The sequence below is a fragment of the Aureococcus anophagefferens genome (assembly GCF_000186865.1).
Source record: "Aureococcus anophagefferens unplaced genomic scaffold AURANscaffold_2, whole genome shotgun sequence".
NCBI classification, from domain to species: domain Eukaryota; class Pelagophyceae; order Pelagomonadales; family Pelagomonadaceae; genus Aureococcus; species Aureococcus anophagefferens.
The window spans coordinates 179,525-196,241 of NW_008705562.1; the positions used below are offsets into that span (position 1 = coordinate 179,525).

At 74.1% G+C, this 16,717-nt stretch overlaps 2 protein-coding genes across 2 annotated transcripts; one reads left to right on the forward strand and one right to left on the reverse strand.

Moving 5' to 3' along the window:
• Positions 1-1,410: 1,410 nt before the first annotated feature.
• Positions 1,411-4,690, reverse strand: AURANDRAFT_61014 (hypothetical protein; the record flags this gene model as incomplete). Its single annotated transcript, XM_009035254.1, has 3 exons — positions 1,411-2,520; positions 3,381-4,054; positions 4,183-4,690. The coding sequence occupies 3 exons, from the start codon at positions 4,688-4,690 to the stop codon at positions 1,411-1,413; spliced, it is 2,292 nt and encodes a 763-aa protein (XP_009033502.1).
• Positions 4,691-9,041: 4,351 nt separating this feature from the next.
• AURANDRAFT_11607 (hypothetical protein) lies at positions 9,042-10,286 on the forward strand (the record flags this gene model as incomplete). The annotated part of the gene is made up of 1 exon (XM_009034670.1): positions 9,042-10,286. A coding segment is annotated over one exon (1,245 nt), but the record flags the coding sequence as incomplete, so codon positions are not given.
• Positions 10,287-16,717: the final 6,431 nt, after the last annotated feature.

Genomic DNA, 16,717 nt, shown 5'->3' on the forward strand with positions numbered 1-16,717 from the left:
CGTCGGACACGGCGTTCGCGGCCGCGGCGTCGCGGCCGCCGCAGCGGTCGCGCGCCTCGCGCAGCCGGAGCGCGGGGAAGAGCAGCTCGTCCTCGGCGGCGCCGTGGCTCACGAAGATGCGGGCGAAGCGCGCGTAGCGGGCCGCGCACCCGGCGAGCGCCGCCTCGTCGCCGGGGCCGTCGCAGACCTCGTCGACGAGGCTGCTGAGCTCGCACCGCAGGGCGCGGTGGAGCTGGAGGATCTCGATGAGGGGGTCGCTCACGAGCTGCGCCGCGCGGCCCACGGCCTCGGCGGAGTCGTTGGAGACGTGCGCCAGGGCCGACGCCATCTCTGGTTGAAGGGCCCGGAGGCGGCGCTTCGGCGGGGGCCCGCGGGCGGGCGGCCGGGGACGTTGAGCGCGAGCGGGCGGGCGACGCCGCGGCGCGGGCGCGGGGGCCGGCGGGGAGCGCGGAAGGGGGGCGCGAGTGACGCAAGAGCGGCGCGGGCGCAGAGCCTGCCTGAGCACGCGTCGTCTCCCTGGAGGCCTCGCTCTCCCCGCGAGTTGCCCTTGCCAAGTCCCGCCGGGGTATTAAATAAATTTTACTCTGAGTTTGTCCCCTGGGCTTTTCTTCGCGGCGCTCGCGATGGCGTCTGAGCGTTATGCGCCGGGATCGGCACTGGGGAGGTGCCTCCGCAGCGTCGGGGATGCCTTCGTTCGGGCGTCGACCTGCTATGACGCGGAACCTTAGTGGGTTCCGACGGCAGCGACCATGCGGAAGCCGTCGAACCCGACGTCGGTCGGCTCGAGCTCCCGAGGGGCAGCCCGAGGCGCCTGGGGTGGGGCCACGCCGCCCGAGATGGTCTGGACCCGACCCCATGGTGGTATGGAACGGATCGAGACCATCTCGGGCGGCAGGGGCAGCCCCAGACACCCCACGGCCACCGTCGGGACGAAACGCCGTCAGAGCTCGGCCCGGTGGACTCGACGATTTCGGGCTCCCCCGAGGAACCCGCCGCCTTGGATGCGACGGGATCGATGACGAACGATCTCCGCTGCTGCGATGGCTCGAAAACTATCTTAGAGAGGTCGCGAGGGGGCAGCGCGTCCCTTCCCACCCACTCTACCTCCCCGATCCAGTCGCCACGCGGTCGTATGAGCGTCGCGTCTTCGCATGTGCCTCACCCTCGTCCTTGCGGCCCTCGCAGCTGCTGGGATCGTTGCACAATTCTGCATATTCGCGGAGCGGCGGGCCCTCAAAGACGGCCATCCCATCGCAGCGCGCCGCCAAAACGCTGCACAATGTCGATCATGAAGCACGGAGGACATTCGATCGACTTTACCCCGGCGGGAGTGAGGATTGCCGTGCCGTCTTGCCGGCGCCTGGACTCAGACGCCTACTCAGGCTCGTACTCGCTCCGGCACTCCCCTGATTACCACCGCCCCCCGAGCGTGCGTCCGTGGCCCGAGAAGGGGACGAAGTCGGGCTTCACGCGGTGCTGGGCCGGCCGCGGCGGCGGCGGCGGCGGCGCGTCGCGCGCCGCGAGGACGTCCGTCGCGTGGGCGTACGCGGCGCTGAGGCGGTCCATCATCATGGCGAAGTCCGGCGCGGCGCGGGGCGCCGGCGCGCCCGCCTCCGGCAGGATCGCGAGCGCGTGGGCGTAGGTCGCGTTCGCGTCCTCGAGCTGGCGGAGCACGTCCTCGAAGCCGGCGTCGACGGGGGCCCAGTCGACGGGCCGCCGCCGCGGCGCCGCCGCCTCCTCCTCCGCCTCCTCCGCCGGCGCCGGCGCCGGCGCGTCGTCGCTCGACGCCGACGCGGCGTCGAAGAGCTTGTTCGCGACGGACGCGACCGCGGCCGCCGCGGCGCCCTCGGCGACGGCGGCGGCGGCGGCCGCCGCGCCCGCGCCCTCGGCCTCCGCGACGTCCGCCGCCGCGGCGCGGAGCGTCGCGCAGCGCGTCGCCTCCTCCTCGCGGGCCACGTCGACCATGGACGCGCGCGCCTCGCGCCGGCCCCGCTCGGCGACGTCCGCGGCGGCCGCCGCGAGGCCGCCGGCCGCGCCGGCGTCCTCGGCCTCGGCGACGTCGCCCGCAGCGGCGGCGAGCGCGGCGGCCGCGCCGCCGGCCGCGCGCTCCTGTTGCTGGAGCCGCGCGGCGGAGGCGACGAGCGCCGACGTCGCGCGCGGCGCGGGCGCCGCCGCGTGGTCCGGCGGCGCGGCGCGCTTGGGGCTCACGGGCGCGAGCGGCGACCGCGGCGACCGCGGCGCCGCGAGGGGCGGCGCCGCGAGGGGCTCGCCGCGCGGCGACCGCGGCGCGCCGAGGGCCGGCGGCGCGTGGGCGACGGGCGCCAGGGACGGCGTGTCGACGTGCGCCGGCGCGCGGGGCGCCACGGGCGTCCGGGGCAGCGGGCGGCCCGGGGCCTTGCCGAGGAGCGCGGCGGCGGCGCCGTCCATGGGCGGCGACGGCTTCGGCGGCGACGCCGTGCCCAGCGGGGGCGCGAGCGCGCCCTTTGGGGGCGACCCGCCACCGAGCAGGGCGGCGGCGGCCTGCTCCATCGCGTGCAGGGACGGCAACAACGACGGCAACGCGTATCCTTTTAGCGCCGCCGAGGGAGAGCTGCCCGGAGTTACGCGCTCTCGAAGTTTAGGCCGTCAGCGCCGCCGCCGGCCCGCTTTGCGACTTGGCGTTCGAAACGACCGAAGCACCATGGGCGCCGGCGCGAGCACGAACGCGCACACGACGGCGCTGCCCGAGGCCGTCGAGCTCCTCGGCGACAAGTACAAACCCTTCGCGGCGAAGATCCAAGCGCTGGGCAAGCCCGAGGAGGAGCTCGCGGGCCTCGAGCCCGAGGCGCTCCTCGTCGAGCTCGGCGTCCCCGCCGACGACCCGCAGCACATGCTCTACGCCGCGGAGCTCAAGCGCTTCAAGAAGCAGCGCCAGCGCGAGTACGAGGGCATGACCGTGCTCCACGGCCAGTCCGCGTCCGCGCCGGACCTCGCGGCGGAGACGCCGCCGGCGGCGGAGACGCCGGCGGCCGAGACGCCCGCGGCGGAGACGCCGGCCGCGGAGACGCCCGCGGCCGAGGAGCCGGCCGCGGAGACGCCCGCGGCCGAGGAGCCCGCGGCGGAGACGCCGGCCGCGGAGACGCCCGCGGCGGAGACGCCCGCGGCCGAGGAGCCGCCGGCGGAGCCCGCGGCGGAGGCCGCCCCGGCGGCCGGCGAGGGGGAGGCGGCCGCCGCCGCATAGGGCGCTCCATCCGCCCCCGGCGACCGCGCCAGTGCGGCCGCACTAACGACGTAGCATCCGAGTCGTCGGCGAGCATCGTCCGCCCGACGCCGTACCGAAGATGATCCCCGTCACGCGCCGAAGGCAGGCCCGGGCGACGTTACGAGCGCCGCGCGAGGACCCGGGCGACGTTGTAGAGCGCGAGCGCGAGGAGCAGCCCCGCGGCCGCGCGCTTCGCGTCGTCCTCGCGGCGCCGCCGCCGCGCGCGCGCGTCCCGCGCCGCCCGCGTCGCCGCCAGCGCCGCGACGCGCGCGTCGCGCTCGCGCCGCGCGTCGCCGAGGAACGCGAGCGCCGTGGCCTCGCCGCCGAGCGCGGCGGCCGCGAGATGGTAGAGCGCGGCGGCCGGCGACGGCCGCGCGAGCGTCGCGTCGCCGTGGAGGAGCATGAAGCCCAGGGCCCGGTGCGCCTCGCGCATGAGGGCCGCGGCCGGCGGCGGGTCCCGCGGCGCGGAGGCGGGCAGCGCGGCGAAGAGCGCGTCGGAGCCGTCGCGGAACCGCGCGGGCCCGGCGTCGCCGGCCGCGGCGCCGGCGTCGTCGAAGACCTCGCCGTCGAGCGCGGCCTCGAGCCGCCCCAGGGCCGCGGCGTGCGCGGCCTCGGCGCCGCGCGGCGGCGCCGCCTCGCAGAAGAGGCCGTCGCCCTGGCGTTTGAACCGCGCGAGTCCCATCGCGCCGCAGATGCGGTTGCAGCGGTGCGTCGCGAAGAAGAGCGCGATGCCCCGGGGCCCGCCGTTGCCCACGCCGAAGCCCGCGCCGTCGCGCGTGTGGACCTGGGGGTCCGTGAAGAGGTCGCCGACGCCTGGGCAGCAAAAGGGTGATTCAACGTCGCTTCAACGTGAGTGTTCCGCGCGCGCGCGTTCCGGGAAAAGCATCCACGCTTCGAGACCGTTCCGAGAGATGATCGCTCGTCCAAAAATCAGCCGAAACGAGTGGAAAACGGCCGAGATCGGAGCCTTTGAAGTTGGGAATTTCGCTCTCTTTTGCTGCCCTGGCCGACGCCCTGGACGTCGACGACGAGGCGCGCGCCGCCGGTCTCGCAGAAGGTGAAGTGGCTGAAGGCCTGGGGCGTCGCCCGCGCGACGTGGTCGCGGTCGTTGACGTAGCCCGCGTTGCCGTTGTGCTTCACGAAGTCGCCCTCGACGTAGGCCTCCATGAAGTAGCACGGCCGGCCCGGCCGGTCTTTGAAGACGACGAGCGACGCCTCGAGCATGTCGACGCACTTGAGCTTCATGGGCTGGGGCGCGCGCCGGTCGAACTCGCCCGCGTCGAAGAGGCGCCGGAGCCGCGCGTTGTACCGCGCGGCGAGCGCCTTGGACTCGGCCTGCATCTGCGCGTCGACCTCGAGCATGGTCCGGAGCCGGTCGCCGCCGCCGCGCGCCTTGCCCGGCTTGTAGGTCTTGAGCACGTAGTTGCGCTGGTACCTGTGTGGAATCATTTGAAGTTCTCGAGCTCGGCCACGTCGAAGTCGATTCGGCTGATTTTTGGACGGATCGATTGCTCTCGTCGAGTTCTCGAAGCAGAGCCGAAGCGTCTGATTCTAACCGTTTGAATACGCTCATAGTGAAGTCGGGTTGAAGATGTCCACACGGGTCCGTACCGCCACGACGCGTGCTTGGACCCGAGCGCCGCGTGGCGCACCGTCGCCCGCGAGCTCATCTTCTTCGCGTGGTAGCACATGCGCATCGAGCCCTCGGCGAAGGGCGCGGGCGCGACCTTGAGCCGCGCGACGTCCTCGACCCAGGCGCCGCCGACCCACCGCAGCCGCAGCACCGTCTCCTCCGGCCGCTCGTGGAGGTCCAGGTGCGCCAGGGGGTCCGCCTCGAAGAGCTGCTCGCGCGCCATGCGCGCGCCGCGCTTCCACAGCTCCCGCACGCGCGCGCGCATCACGTCCTCGCCGGACAGCGTCCGCGACCGGTGGTCTTGATCTCCGGATCGCGCCGCCATGGCGCGTCGAGCTCTGGGCAACAGCACGGCATCAACCTCTTCACCCATTACCCTTCATCATCGCCTCGCACGGCGCCTGGTTGCACTCGGATCCCGTGCACGCGCCTCGACAAGCAGCGGGCAGCCTCAATCTCCAAATCCCTTCGCCGCCAGTTGCGCGCTATTCTACCATACTGGCATTCAAGCTCACGATCCTCGCGCGTCCGTGGGGTCGTGCTACGACAGCACGACCCACGTGGTCACCTGCGACACAGACAACTCGACGTGCGTTACGGCTGGGAACTACTGGTACGCGCCGGGCTACATGTCGTCCTACTCCGGCTGCTGCCACTGCGACTCGGGCTGCGACCACAGCGCCGAGACGAGCACCGACTGCTCCTACTACGACACGCCCAGCAGCGACGGCTCCTGCTACGACTCCACGACGCACGTCGTCACCTGCGCCGCGCCGCGTCCGCGAAAGAAGGCAAAGGGGGGCCGCCGGTCACGCGCGCGCCCCGTCGCGCGCGCGCCCTCGCGCGCCTCCGCGGCGACCCCCGCGTCTTCGCAGGCGACGTCGCCGAGGAGAACTGCGACAGCTACTGGTACGCGCCGGGCTACATGTCGTCCTACTCGGGCTGCTGCCACTGCGACGAGTCCTGCGACCACACGGCGGAGACGGGCACCAACTGCCAGGCGTCCTACTACGACGAGGACTCCATCGACGGCTCCTGCTACGACATGACGACGCACGTCGTCACGTGCGACGCGCGGGCCCGCGCGGCATTCGAATCTTCGACCCGACTTCAACGGGAGCGTGCGCGACGGGTTCGAAGTACGCGTGCGCTCCGTGGCGTCCGAACACTCGCGCGCGTCCGAAGCTCGGCCGCGTCGACGTCGACGCGACCTCGCGCGTTCCGACGTGCGGCCGGGACGTTTCGACCGCCGCGCAGGTGCCCGCGGAGGGCTGCACCTACCACTACGAGCCGGGCTACGTCGGCGGCAGCGGCTGCTGTCACTGCCAGCAGGGCTGCGACCACTCGCTCGAGACGGCGACGGACTGCACGTACTACGACCCCGCGCCGACGGCGGCGCCGACGACGGCCTTCGACGCCGTCGACGACGACGCGCTCCAGACGGCCTGCGACGCCAAGGTCCAGTCCTACTACGGCTGCCTCGGCATCACCGTCGACGACGCCGACGACGCCGACGACGACGACGACGACGACGACGACGACGACTACAGCGTCAACTCGTGCGCGGAAATCAACCACTGGTTTGGGGGGTCCCCACCAAACTTCAGAACTCTCTATCTCGATCAAATCGAAGTCGATTCGGCTGATTTTTGGACGAATCGATTGCTCTCATCGAGTTCTCGAAGCTCAGCCGAAGAGTCCGGCGCAATCCGTTCAATTACGCGCACATTGAAGTCTGGTTGAATATTTGATTTCCACACAGGTCAACTCGTGCGCGGACGCGACGGCCGCGGAGAGCCCCTTCTGGGGCATGTGCGACGGCAACCCCATGGACGACGGCTCGTGCCAGGACGACTGGGAGGCCTACGTGGAGTGCATCTACGACGAGGGCATGGAGCTCGCGTTCGGCCTCGACTGCGGCTTCACGTGCGACGTCGTCGAGGAGTCCGTCGCGGGCTCCATGACCGTGTCCGGCACGACGCTCGCCGTCGCCGAGTCCCAGGAGCCCGTCTACGAGGAGGCCATCGCGGCGTCGGCGGGCAACGGCGTCGTCAAGGCCGACGTGACGGCGACGTTCGCGGAGGCGCGGCGCCGCCGGCTCTCGACGGAGATCGTCGTGTCCTACACGATCGCGACGGACTCGGCGACGACGGACAGCATCGTCGCCACCATGGCCTCGCTGACGGCGACGGACATGGACGCCGCGCTCACGACGGCCGCGCTCGCGGTCTCCGAGACGTGGGACGGCACGACGGAGTCGGTCACCGCGCCGGAGGAGGTCGACGACGACCTCGACGGCGCGGCGACGCTCGGCCTCGCCGGCGTCGCCGCCGCACTCGCCGCGGCCGTCGCCGCGCTCTAGGGCCGCGCTCCCGCGCGCGCCTTCCGCGATGTCCCCCCCGCGATGTCCCCCCCGATCGTGCGACGCGCACGCCCCGCCGCGTCTCGACGACTCGCGCGGGCCCGCGCCCCGGCCGGACCCCCCCGTCCGCGCCCTACGGCCCCGAGTCCCGCCGCAACGCCCCTCTCCCCGACCCCGTTTAGCCGCGAGCTTTGGATCAACTTGGCGTCAACTTGAGGTTAAACAAGTTCGCCGCTCGCCTCGGCGCTGGGCTCGAGCTGGCCGCGCCGCGTCGCCGTCGTCGGTGATCCCGTGGTCGGCACGGCCGTCGAGGGCGGCGCCGTCGTCGCCGTCGCCGGCGAATCGGCGTCCTCATGGTCGGCGACCTCTTCGCGGCCGACGCGGACACGGCGAGCGACTGCGACGACGAGCCGGACGAGCGCGACGCGGCGGCGACGACGGTCCTGACTTTTGGCGCCCTGACCGTGCGCGTCGTCGAGGCCGCCGGCGCCTTCGGCGGCAGCGGCGCGGACCAGTCGGGCAACGTCGTCTGGGGCGCGGCGGCGGCGCTCGCCGAGGAGCTCGAGGGCCGCGACTTCGCCGGGAAGACCGTCGTCGAGCTCGGCTGCGGCTGCGCCGTGGTCAGCGTCGTCGCCGCGAAGCGCGGCGCGGCGCGCGTCGTCGCGACGGACGCGTCGCCGGCGGTGCTCCGGCGCGCGGGCCGCACGCTCGCGCTCAACGACTGCGGCGCGGCCGCGTCGACGGCGGCGCTGGACTGGGAGCGCTGCCTCGGCGACGGCGGCGACGACGCGGCCCCCGAGGACCTCCGCGCGATCGCCGACGTCGTCGTCGCGCGCGGCTCCGGGTCCGAACCGCGCGCGCGCGCGCGCGGGGCGATGGGCGAGACACCCACGATTTCTGTTCTCCGAACGAGTCCCTTGAGCGGGACGCACTCTTGGTGACACCATACAAATAGACGCCGACCCCCCCGCGGTCCGCGAAACCCGCCGCCGCGCGCCGCCGTCGCGCGGCCGCGCGACCGCCCGGCCCCCGGCAGGTCCGACGTCGTCTACGGCGAGGACGCCGTGCCCGCGCTCGTCGCCGCCGTCGCCCACGTCGCCCGGCCCGGCGCGGACGTGCTCGTCGCCGCGCGCGACGGCCGCCGCGGCGTCGACCTCTTCCTCGCGGTCGCGCGCGAGGCCTTCCTCGAGACGCGACCGCCGCGCGCCGCGGCGCCGGCGGCGGGCCGCGCGCGCGGCGACGGCCACGCGCTCTACTTCTTCGCCAACGCGCCGCCCGCGGCCGACGTCGCGCCGCTCCGCCGCGGCGCCCCGGGCGCCGCCGAGGCCGAGACGCTCGCGAAGCTCGCGGAGAAACGCGCGGAGCTCGCCGGCTGCAAGGCGGACGTGGCGGCGCTCCAGGGCGACCTCCGGGCCATGGCCGAGACCGTCAAGGCCGACATGGACGCGCTCATCGCCGCGTTCGCCGCGCACGTGAGCGGCGCGCTCCCGCCGGGCGAGCCGTTCGTGCCGCCGCCCCGCGGCGACCTGCCGGAGATCCCGCCGCCCCCCGGCGACGCGGACGCGGCGGGGGACGAGGGCGCGGCGTCATGATTACTACGACGGCCGGGAATGCGCGGGCCAAGGAGGGCGCGCCGTATCGCGGATAGTCGCACTGTCGATGCACCATCGCATCAACCAGCGAGTTTGCTGAACTCCACACTGGCGATGGCGGCTTCGCTCCTCTTGCTCTGCGCGAGCGTCGCCGCGGCGCTCCTCCGCGCGCCGCCTCCGTGTCGCGGTCCGGTGCGCCTGTCGGCCTTCGACGCCGAGGCGCTGCGGGCCGAGTTCCCGGCGCTGCACCAGCGGACCAACGGCCGCGACCTCATCTACTTCGACAGCGGCGCGACGTCCCAGAAGCCGGCGCGCGTGCTCGGTGCGCTGGAGAAATTCTACGCGCGCGACAACGCCAACGTGCACCGGGGCGCGCACGCCCTCGCGACGCGCGCGACGGACGCGTACGAGGCCGCGCGCGACAAGGTCGCGGCGTTCGTCGGCGCGCGCCGCGACGAAATCGTCTGGACGCGGGGCGCGACGGAGGCCATCAACCTCGTGGCCCAGGCCTGGGGTCCCTCGAACCTCGGCGCCGGCGACGAGATCGTGCTCACGGAGCTCGAGCACCACTCGAATCTCGTGCCGTGGCAGCTCCTCGCGCGGCGCACGGGCGCGAAGATCCGCTACGCGCGGCTCGACGCGGATGGTGCCGGCGTCGACGAGGCGCACCTCCTGGCGCAGATCAACGGCCGCACGAAGCTCGTCGCGCTCGTCCACGTGTCCAACGTCCTCGGCTCCGTCGCGCCCGTCGCCGCCGTCGTCGCCGCGGCGAGAACTCGCGGCGCGCCGGGCTGCGCGGTGCTCCTCGACGCCTGCCAGTCCGCGCCCCACGCGCCCCTAGACGTGGGTGCGCTCGGCGTCGACTTCCTCGCGGCGAGCGGCCACAAGATGTGCGGGCCCACGGGCATCGGCTTCCTCTACGGCCGCCGCGAGGTCCTCGCGGCGATGGACCCGTGGCAGGGCGGCGGCGAGATGATCGCGGACGTCTTCCTCGACGACGGCGAGACGACCTTCGCGGACCCGCCGGCGCGCTTCGAGGCCGGCACGCCGCCCATCGCCGAGGCCGTGGGCCTCGGCGCCGCCGTCGACTTCCTCGCGGACGTCGGCATGGAGCACGTCGCGGCGCACGAGGCGGCCCTCGGCGCGCGCCTCTACGACGGCCTCGCGGCCTTCGGGGACCGGCTCGAGCTCTACGGCCCGACGGACGCCGCGGACCGCGGCGCGGCCCTCGTCGCGTTCAACGCGAGGGGCGTCCACGCGGCGGACCTCGCGACGTTCCTCGACCTCGAGGGCGTCGCGGTTCGCGCGGGCCACCACTGCACGCAGCCGCTCCACGCGCGCCTCGGCGCGCCGGGCGGCTCCGTCCGCGCGAGCCTCGCCCTCTACAACACGGCCGACGAGGTCGACGCGTTCCTCGCGGCGCTCGCGCGCGTCCTCGATGACTTCGACGGCGCCGGCGACGACGACTTCGCCCCCCTGGACCTCGGCGCCCTCTAAGGGACGGCGCTAGAGCTCGCGGCGGCCGGCGGGGATCTCGCGCGTCGCCGCGCACTTGGCGAGCGTGAGGCGGAAGATGAGGACGCTGTGCGGCGGCACGCCGGGCTTCGCCTTCTCCTTGTAGCCCAGCTCGGGCGTGCAGACGATCTCCCACGTGGACCTGGCGCGCGGGGCGCCTCGGGGCCCGCGCGACTCGCGCGGCGCGCGGCGCGGCGCGCGCGCCCGATCTCCATCCAGTTCATGGCCTCCTCCCAGCAGGGCATGACGTTCTTCGCGACGACCTTGAGGGGCTTTTTTTTGTTCTTCTCCCAGAGGATGGGCTGGCCCCGCGGGTACTCCTCGGACGTCCAGCCCTCGCCCAGGATCCGGCACTCCGTGAGCGGGCCGTACGCCTGCAAGCCGGTCTTGCCGGGCTCGAGGATCTTGTACCTGCGCGCCGCGCCTCGGCGCGGTGCGCGCGGCGGCGGCGCGGTGCGCGCGCCGGAAGCCGTTGCTCCGGTAGACCATGTCCGGCTCCGTCTCGTCGTAGCGCTCGATGAACCGGACGCCCTGCTCGCCCGCCTTGGTCCACCAGACCGGCTCCCAGGGCACGGGCTCCCAGGGCCCGTCCTCCTCGTCGTCCCACTCCGGCGGCCGGCCGTCGTCCGCCGCGCCGGCGACGGCCAGAGCGCCCAGCAGCGCCAACCATCGCACCATCGCGCCTCCCCCAGCCACGCGGCGGGCAGCCACAAGAGCAAACTCAGAAGAATCGCGCGCCGCGTTGCGGGCACCGTTAACGTCAGCGTACCCTTCAACGACGAGGCCAACGCCGCCGAGCGACCTCCTTCCTAGCGCCAGCACGTTAGTCCAAAGGGCGCGCCGCGCGGCGCCGGGCACGCCGTGCGGTTGGCGGCGCGGCGCCGGCAGGCCGCCGCGAGCGCGTCGCCGCGGAGCCGCGGCTCGGCGGACGTCGGCGGCGCGCCGTCGTCGTCGACGGACGTGCAGTCCGCCTCGACGAAGGAGTCGGCACCGGGGCCGCCGTCGCCGGCGAGGCAGTAGGCGCCGAGGGGCCACCCCTTGACGTTGAGCAGGGGCGCGCCGGCGCCCGCGAGGTCGCGCGCCTGTGTGGAAACCGAGCGGTTGGTTTCTCTAGCTCGGTCACATCGAAGTCGATTCGGCTGATTTTTGGACGGATCGATTGCTCTCGTCGAGTTGTCGAAGCCCAGCTGAAGAGCTTGTGTCAAAACATTCGAATACGCTCACATTGAAGTCGGGTTGAAGATTTGGTTTCCACACGGTCGCGCGCGAGCGTCGAGAACGTCGACCCGAACGTGCCGACGAGAACGCGCGCCCGCGCGAGGAGGAGCAGGTCCAGGAGCGCGCGCGCCGTGACGTCGCGCCAGGCCGGGTCCCCGGTCCTCCCGCCGAGCATGGACACGTGCGCGCCGTTGGGCCCCCGGTCGTCCGCCGCCGCGGGGAGCGCGACGACGGCGTGCCGCCGGCCGACCGCCGCGACGGACTCGGGCGAGAACGCCGCGACGAACCAGGGCGCGGCACCGCCGACGCCGGCCGCGCAGGCCGCGGCGAGGTCCGCGGGCGCGTCCGAGGAACCTGTGCCGAATTCGACCACTGGTGTGGGTGGTCCTGACCAAACTTGAGAATTCTCTAGCTCGGTCACATCGAAGTCGATTCAGCTGATTTTTGGACGAATCGATTGCTCTCGTCGAGTTCTCGAAGCACAGCCGAAAGAGCTCGCGTCGAAACGGTCGCATATGCTCACATTGAAGTCGGGTTGAAGATTTGAATTCCACGCAGCGAGGAACGCTGGCGCCTCGCGCGGACGTGCACGCCCGCGCCGTAGGCGCCGAGCGACCGGACCGCGGCGCAGTGCGCCGCGTCGAGCGCCGCCGTCGCCCGGAAGCTGCCTGGGCGGCGCGGCGGTGAGACCTCGTCGGCGCGCTCGCGGACGAGCGACCCCCTCTCGGAGCGGTCCGTTTCGGCGCCGGAGGCGGCAGCGGTACGCGGCGCTCCGGGCGTGCCGGAACGCCGCCTCGGCGCCGGCGCCGCAGGGCGCCGGGCCGAGGAGCGACGCGACGTCGATCGACGGGTCCGCCGCGAGCTCGTGGAGGAAGCTGCGGTGGCAGTCGCACCGCACGCGGCCGGCCGCGCGCGCCGCCGCCGCCGCGGACGCCGCGAAGAAGCCGCGGTCGCAGGGCAGCCCCCGCGCCGGCGCCGCGCAGGCGGCCGCGTCGCCGTAGGCCCAGCCGCCCGCGGGCTCCAGGAACGGCGCCAGCACGCCCGCATCGCAGACGACGAGCGACCGGTTCGAGAGAAACGCGAGGGCCCTCATGGTGACGAAACCGGCGAAGACGTTGCCCAGGCCGTGGCGGATGCGCTTCGAGAAGGCGTCGTAGACGAGCACGCCGCGGCCGGCGTCCGCCGGCGGCGCGAGCCAGCCGCCGCAGAGCGGCGCGGCCATCGGGCTGCCCGAAGCCACCGCAACGAGAAGTGCAAGCACCTCTCCGGGCGAGTCGTCGAATCGCAAAACGCATGCGACAAATGTCGTCGCGGTGAGACACACCATGGCGCGGGCGCGGTCTCCGCCCCGCTTCTTTTGCTTCATCTGCGTCCTCCTGGGCCTGAGCGTCTGGTGCGTCCTCGCCCTCGTCGTCCTGGACCGCAAGTCGCGGGCCACGGGCCTCGTCGTCGGACGGTCGAAGTCGGCCCGGGTGCGGGCCACGCTCGCCCGCGCGAACGCGCGCTACATCCACACCGTCCGCGACGCCCTCGACGCCGCGCTCGACCTCTTCGACGACGACGCGCACGACGACGCGGCGCCCGGCGCCGACGCCGACGCCGCGCGCCAGGTGCGGGCCACGCTCGACCGCGAGCAGGCGGCGCTCGCCCACGGGCTCCGCGACGCCCTCGACGCCGCCTTCGACCTCTTCGACGACGACGCGCACGACGACGCGGCGCCCGGCGCCGACGCCGCGGCCGCGCGCGAGATGCGCGATTGGGTCGAGGACCGCGAGGCCGCGGTCGTCCACGGCGTCCGCCTGTGTGGAAATCAAATCTTCAACCCGACTTCAATGTGCGCGTATGCGACCGATTTGGACCAGACTCTTTCGCTGTGCTTCGAGAACTCGATGAGAGCAATCGATTCGTCCAAAAATCAGCCGAATCGACTTCGATTTGACCGAGATAGAGAGTTCTGAAGTTTGGTGGGGACCCCCCAAACCAGTGGTTGATTTCCACACAGGCGTCCGCGGCGCGCTCAACGGCGCCTTCGACCTCTTCGACGACGACCCGGCCGGCCGCGCAGGCCCGGTCGACGAGCGTCCGGACGACGACGCGGCGGCGGGGTAACAGCGGGCGATCCGAGCATTTCTTGGTCCGCGTGGAATCTGCTAGACATCGGGGGGCGGGCCGGTCGGGGACGTCCGGCGCAACCTTACGAAGTACGATGGGAGGGCGGGGGCTCTATCGGCGCTTGTTGCGGAGCGCGGCCGCGGCCTCGGCGGCGTTCTTGTACTTGCTCTCGCGCTTCCCGCCGAGGTCGACGCCGAGCGCGCCCGCGAGGCCCGACGCGCGGTCCGCGGCGGACTTGGGCGCCGCGGGCTTCGGCTTCGGGGCCGCGGGCTTCGGCGGCGGCGCCTTCTTCGCGGCTGGCTTCGGCGGCGGCGGTGCCGCCTTCGCGACGGGCTTGGGCGCGGGCTTGGCTCCGCCGCCGCCGAAGAAGTTGAACGCCGGCTTGGGCGCGGCCGCCGGCTTGGGCGCGGCCGGCTTGGGCGCGGCCGGCTTGGGAGAACCGAAGAAGGAAAACGCGGGAGCCGCCTTCGGCGCCGCCGGAGCCTTGGCGGCGTCGGCCTTGGCCTTGGCAGCGGCGTCGGCCTTGGCCTTGGCGGCGGCGGCATCGGCCTTGGCCTTCGCGGCGGCATCGGCCTTGGCCTTGGCGGCCGCGTCCGCCTTGGCCTTGGCAGCCGCGTCCGCCTTGGCCTTCGCGGCCGGGTCAGCGGCGGCCGGAGCGCCAAAGAACGAGAAGGCGGGCGGCTTGGGCGCGGCAGTCTTCGCCGGCGGCGGCTTGGGCGCGGCCGGCTTGGGAGCACCGAACGAGAAGGCGGGCGGCTTGGGCGCCGCCGGCTTGGGCGCCGGCGTCTTGGGCGCGGCCGGCTTGGGAGCGCCAAAGAACGAGAAGGCGGGCGGCTTGGACGCGGCCGGCTTCGGCGCCGGCGGCTTGGGCGCGGCCGGCTTGGGAGCACCAAACGAGAAGGCGGGCGGCTTGGGCGCGGCCGGCTTCGGCGCCGGCGTCTTGGGCGCGGGCGGCTTGGGCGAACCGAAGAAGCTGAACGCGGGAGCTTTCGGCGCCGCGGGAGCCTTGGTGGCAGCGGCCTTGGCCTTGGCAGCACGGTCCGCTTCAGCTTTCGCCTTGGCGGCGGCGTCTGCCTTGGCCTTTGCGGCAGCGGCGTCGGCTTTGGCTTTCGCGGCGCGGTCGGCCTCGGCTCGGAGCTTCGCGGCGGCGTCGGCCTTGGCCTTGGCAGCCGCGTCCGCCTTGGCCTTGGCAGCGGCGTCGGCCCTAGCCTTGGCAGCGGCGTCGGCCTTGGCCTTGGCAGCCGCGTCCGCCTGGGCCTTCGCGGCGGCGACAGCCTGAGCCTTGGCAGCCGCGTCGGCCTTCGCCTTCGCAGCGGCGTCGGCCCTAGCCTTGGCAGCCGCGTCGGCCTTGGCCTTGGCAGCCGCGTCCGCCTTGGCCTTGGCAGCCGCGTCGGACGCGGGCGCGGGCTTGGGGGCCCCGAAGCTCGGGAACGAGAACGCGGGAGCCTTGGGCGCGGGCGGCTTCGGCGGCGCGGCGGCCTTGGGCGGCGCGGGCTTCGCCACGGGCTTGGGCGCGGGCTTGGGGAAGCTCGGGAACGAGAACGCGGGGGCCTTGGGCGCGGGCGGCTTCGGCGGCGCGGCGGCCTTGGGCGGCGCGGGCTTCGCCACGGGCTTGGGCGCGGGCTTGGGGAAGCTCGGGAACGAGAACGCGGGCTTGGGGAAGCTCGGGAACGAGAACGCGGGGGCCTTGGGCGCGGGCGGCTTCGGCGGCGCGGCGGCCTTGGGCGGCGCGGGCTTCGCCGCGGGCTTGGGCGCGGGCTTCGCCACGGGCTTGGGCGCGGGCTTGGGGAGCTCGAAGCTCGGGAACGAGAACGCGGGGGCCTTGGGCGCGGCCGGCTTGGGCGCGGGCGGCTTCGGCGGCGCGGCGGCCTTGGGCGCGGGCGGCTTCGGCGGCATGGCGCTCGCGACGCGGGAGCCGAGCTTGGGCGCGGCGGCCTTCGTTTCCTTCTTCGCGGCGGGCTTCGGGAACGACGGGAACGAGAAGCCGGGGACGCGGCCGTCGCCCGGCGCCTTGGCCGCGGGGGGCGCCTTGGGCGGCGCGGCGGCCTTGGGCGGCGCGGGCGCGGGCGTCGGCGTGGGCGCGGGCTTGGGCAGCCCGAGCGACGGCAGCGAGAGCCCGGCGGGCGGCTTCGGCTTCGGCGCCGGCGGCGCGGCGGTCGCGGCCTTGGCGTCGGCGTCGAGCTTGGCCTTGGCGGCGGCGGCGGCGGCGGCCTCGGCCGCGCGCGCGGCGGCGGCGGCCTGGGCCTCGGCGGCCCGGGCGGCCTCGGCCTTCTGGAGTTCGGCGGCCGCCGCCGCGCGCGCCGCCGCGGCCTCGCGCCGCTTCGCGAGCGTCGCCTCGGCCGCCGCCGCGGCGTCGGCCGCGAGCCGGAGCTCGCGCTCGATGAGCGACTCCGCCTGCGCGGCCGCCGCCTTCTTCTCCGCGGCGGCGGCGGCCTTGTCGGCGGCGGCCCCCTCCGCGGCCGCGCGCTCCGCGATCGCCTTGAGCGACTTCTTCTGCTCCTCGATGTAGTCGCCCTTCGCCGGCGCCGCGGCCGGCGGCGGCGGCGGCACGGGGTTCTGCTTCTTCGCGGCCGGCGCGGGCTTCGGCGCGGGCGCCGGCGCGGGCGCCGCGGCCGCGACGGGCTTCGCGACGGGCGCGGGCGCGGGCTTCGGCGCGGGCGCCGCGGCGACGGGCGCCTCCCCGACGCGCAGGCCGAAGTCGTGGAACGAGACGACGCCGGTCTCGTCGCACGCGGCGCGCCACGCCGCGACGGACGGCGCGTCGCCGGCCTCGACCGCGATGGGCACCGTCGCCGCCGCTTTGTCGGCGACCGACTTCAAGGCTGCGCACGGCGCCTTCCGCGGACCCTGCGGGAGGAACGCCGACGTCGTCGCGACGACCGCCAGCGCGATGAGGCGATGCAAAGTCCGAGCCATCGCAGCGAGGATCGAGACTCAACCTGAGACGTACTTCACTGTAAGGTCAACGAGCGCTGTTGCTGCGGCGCTCTGCGGGCTTAACTTTAGGCCTCACACGAAGGCGTCGGAGTCGGAGTCGGAGCTGT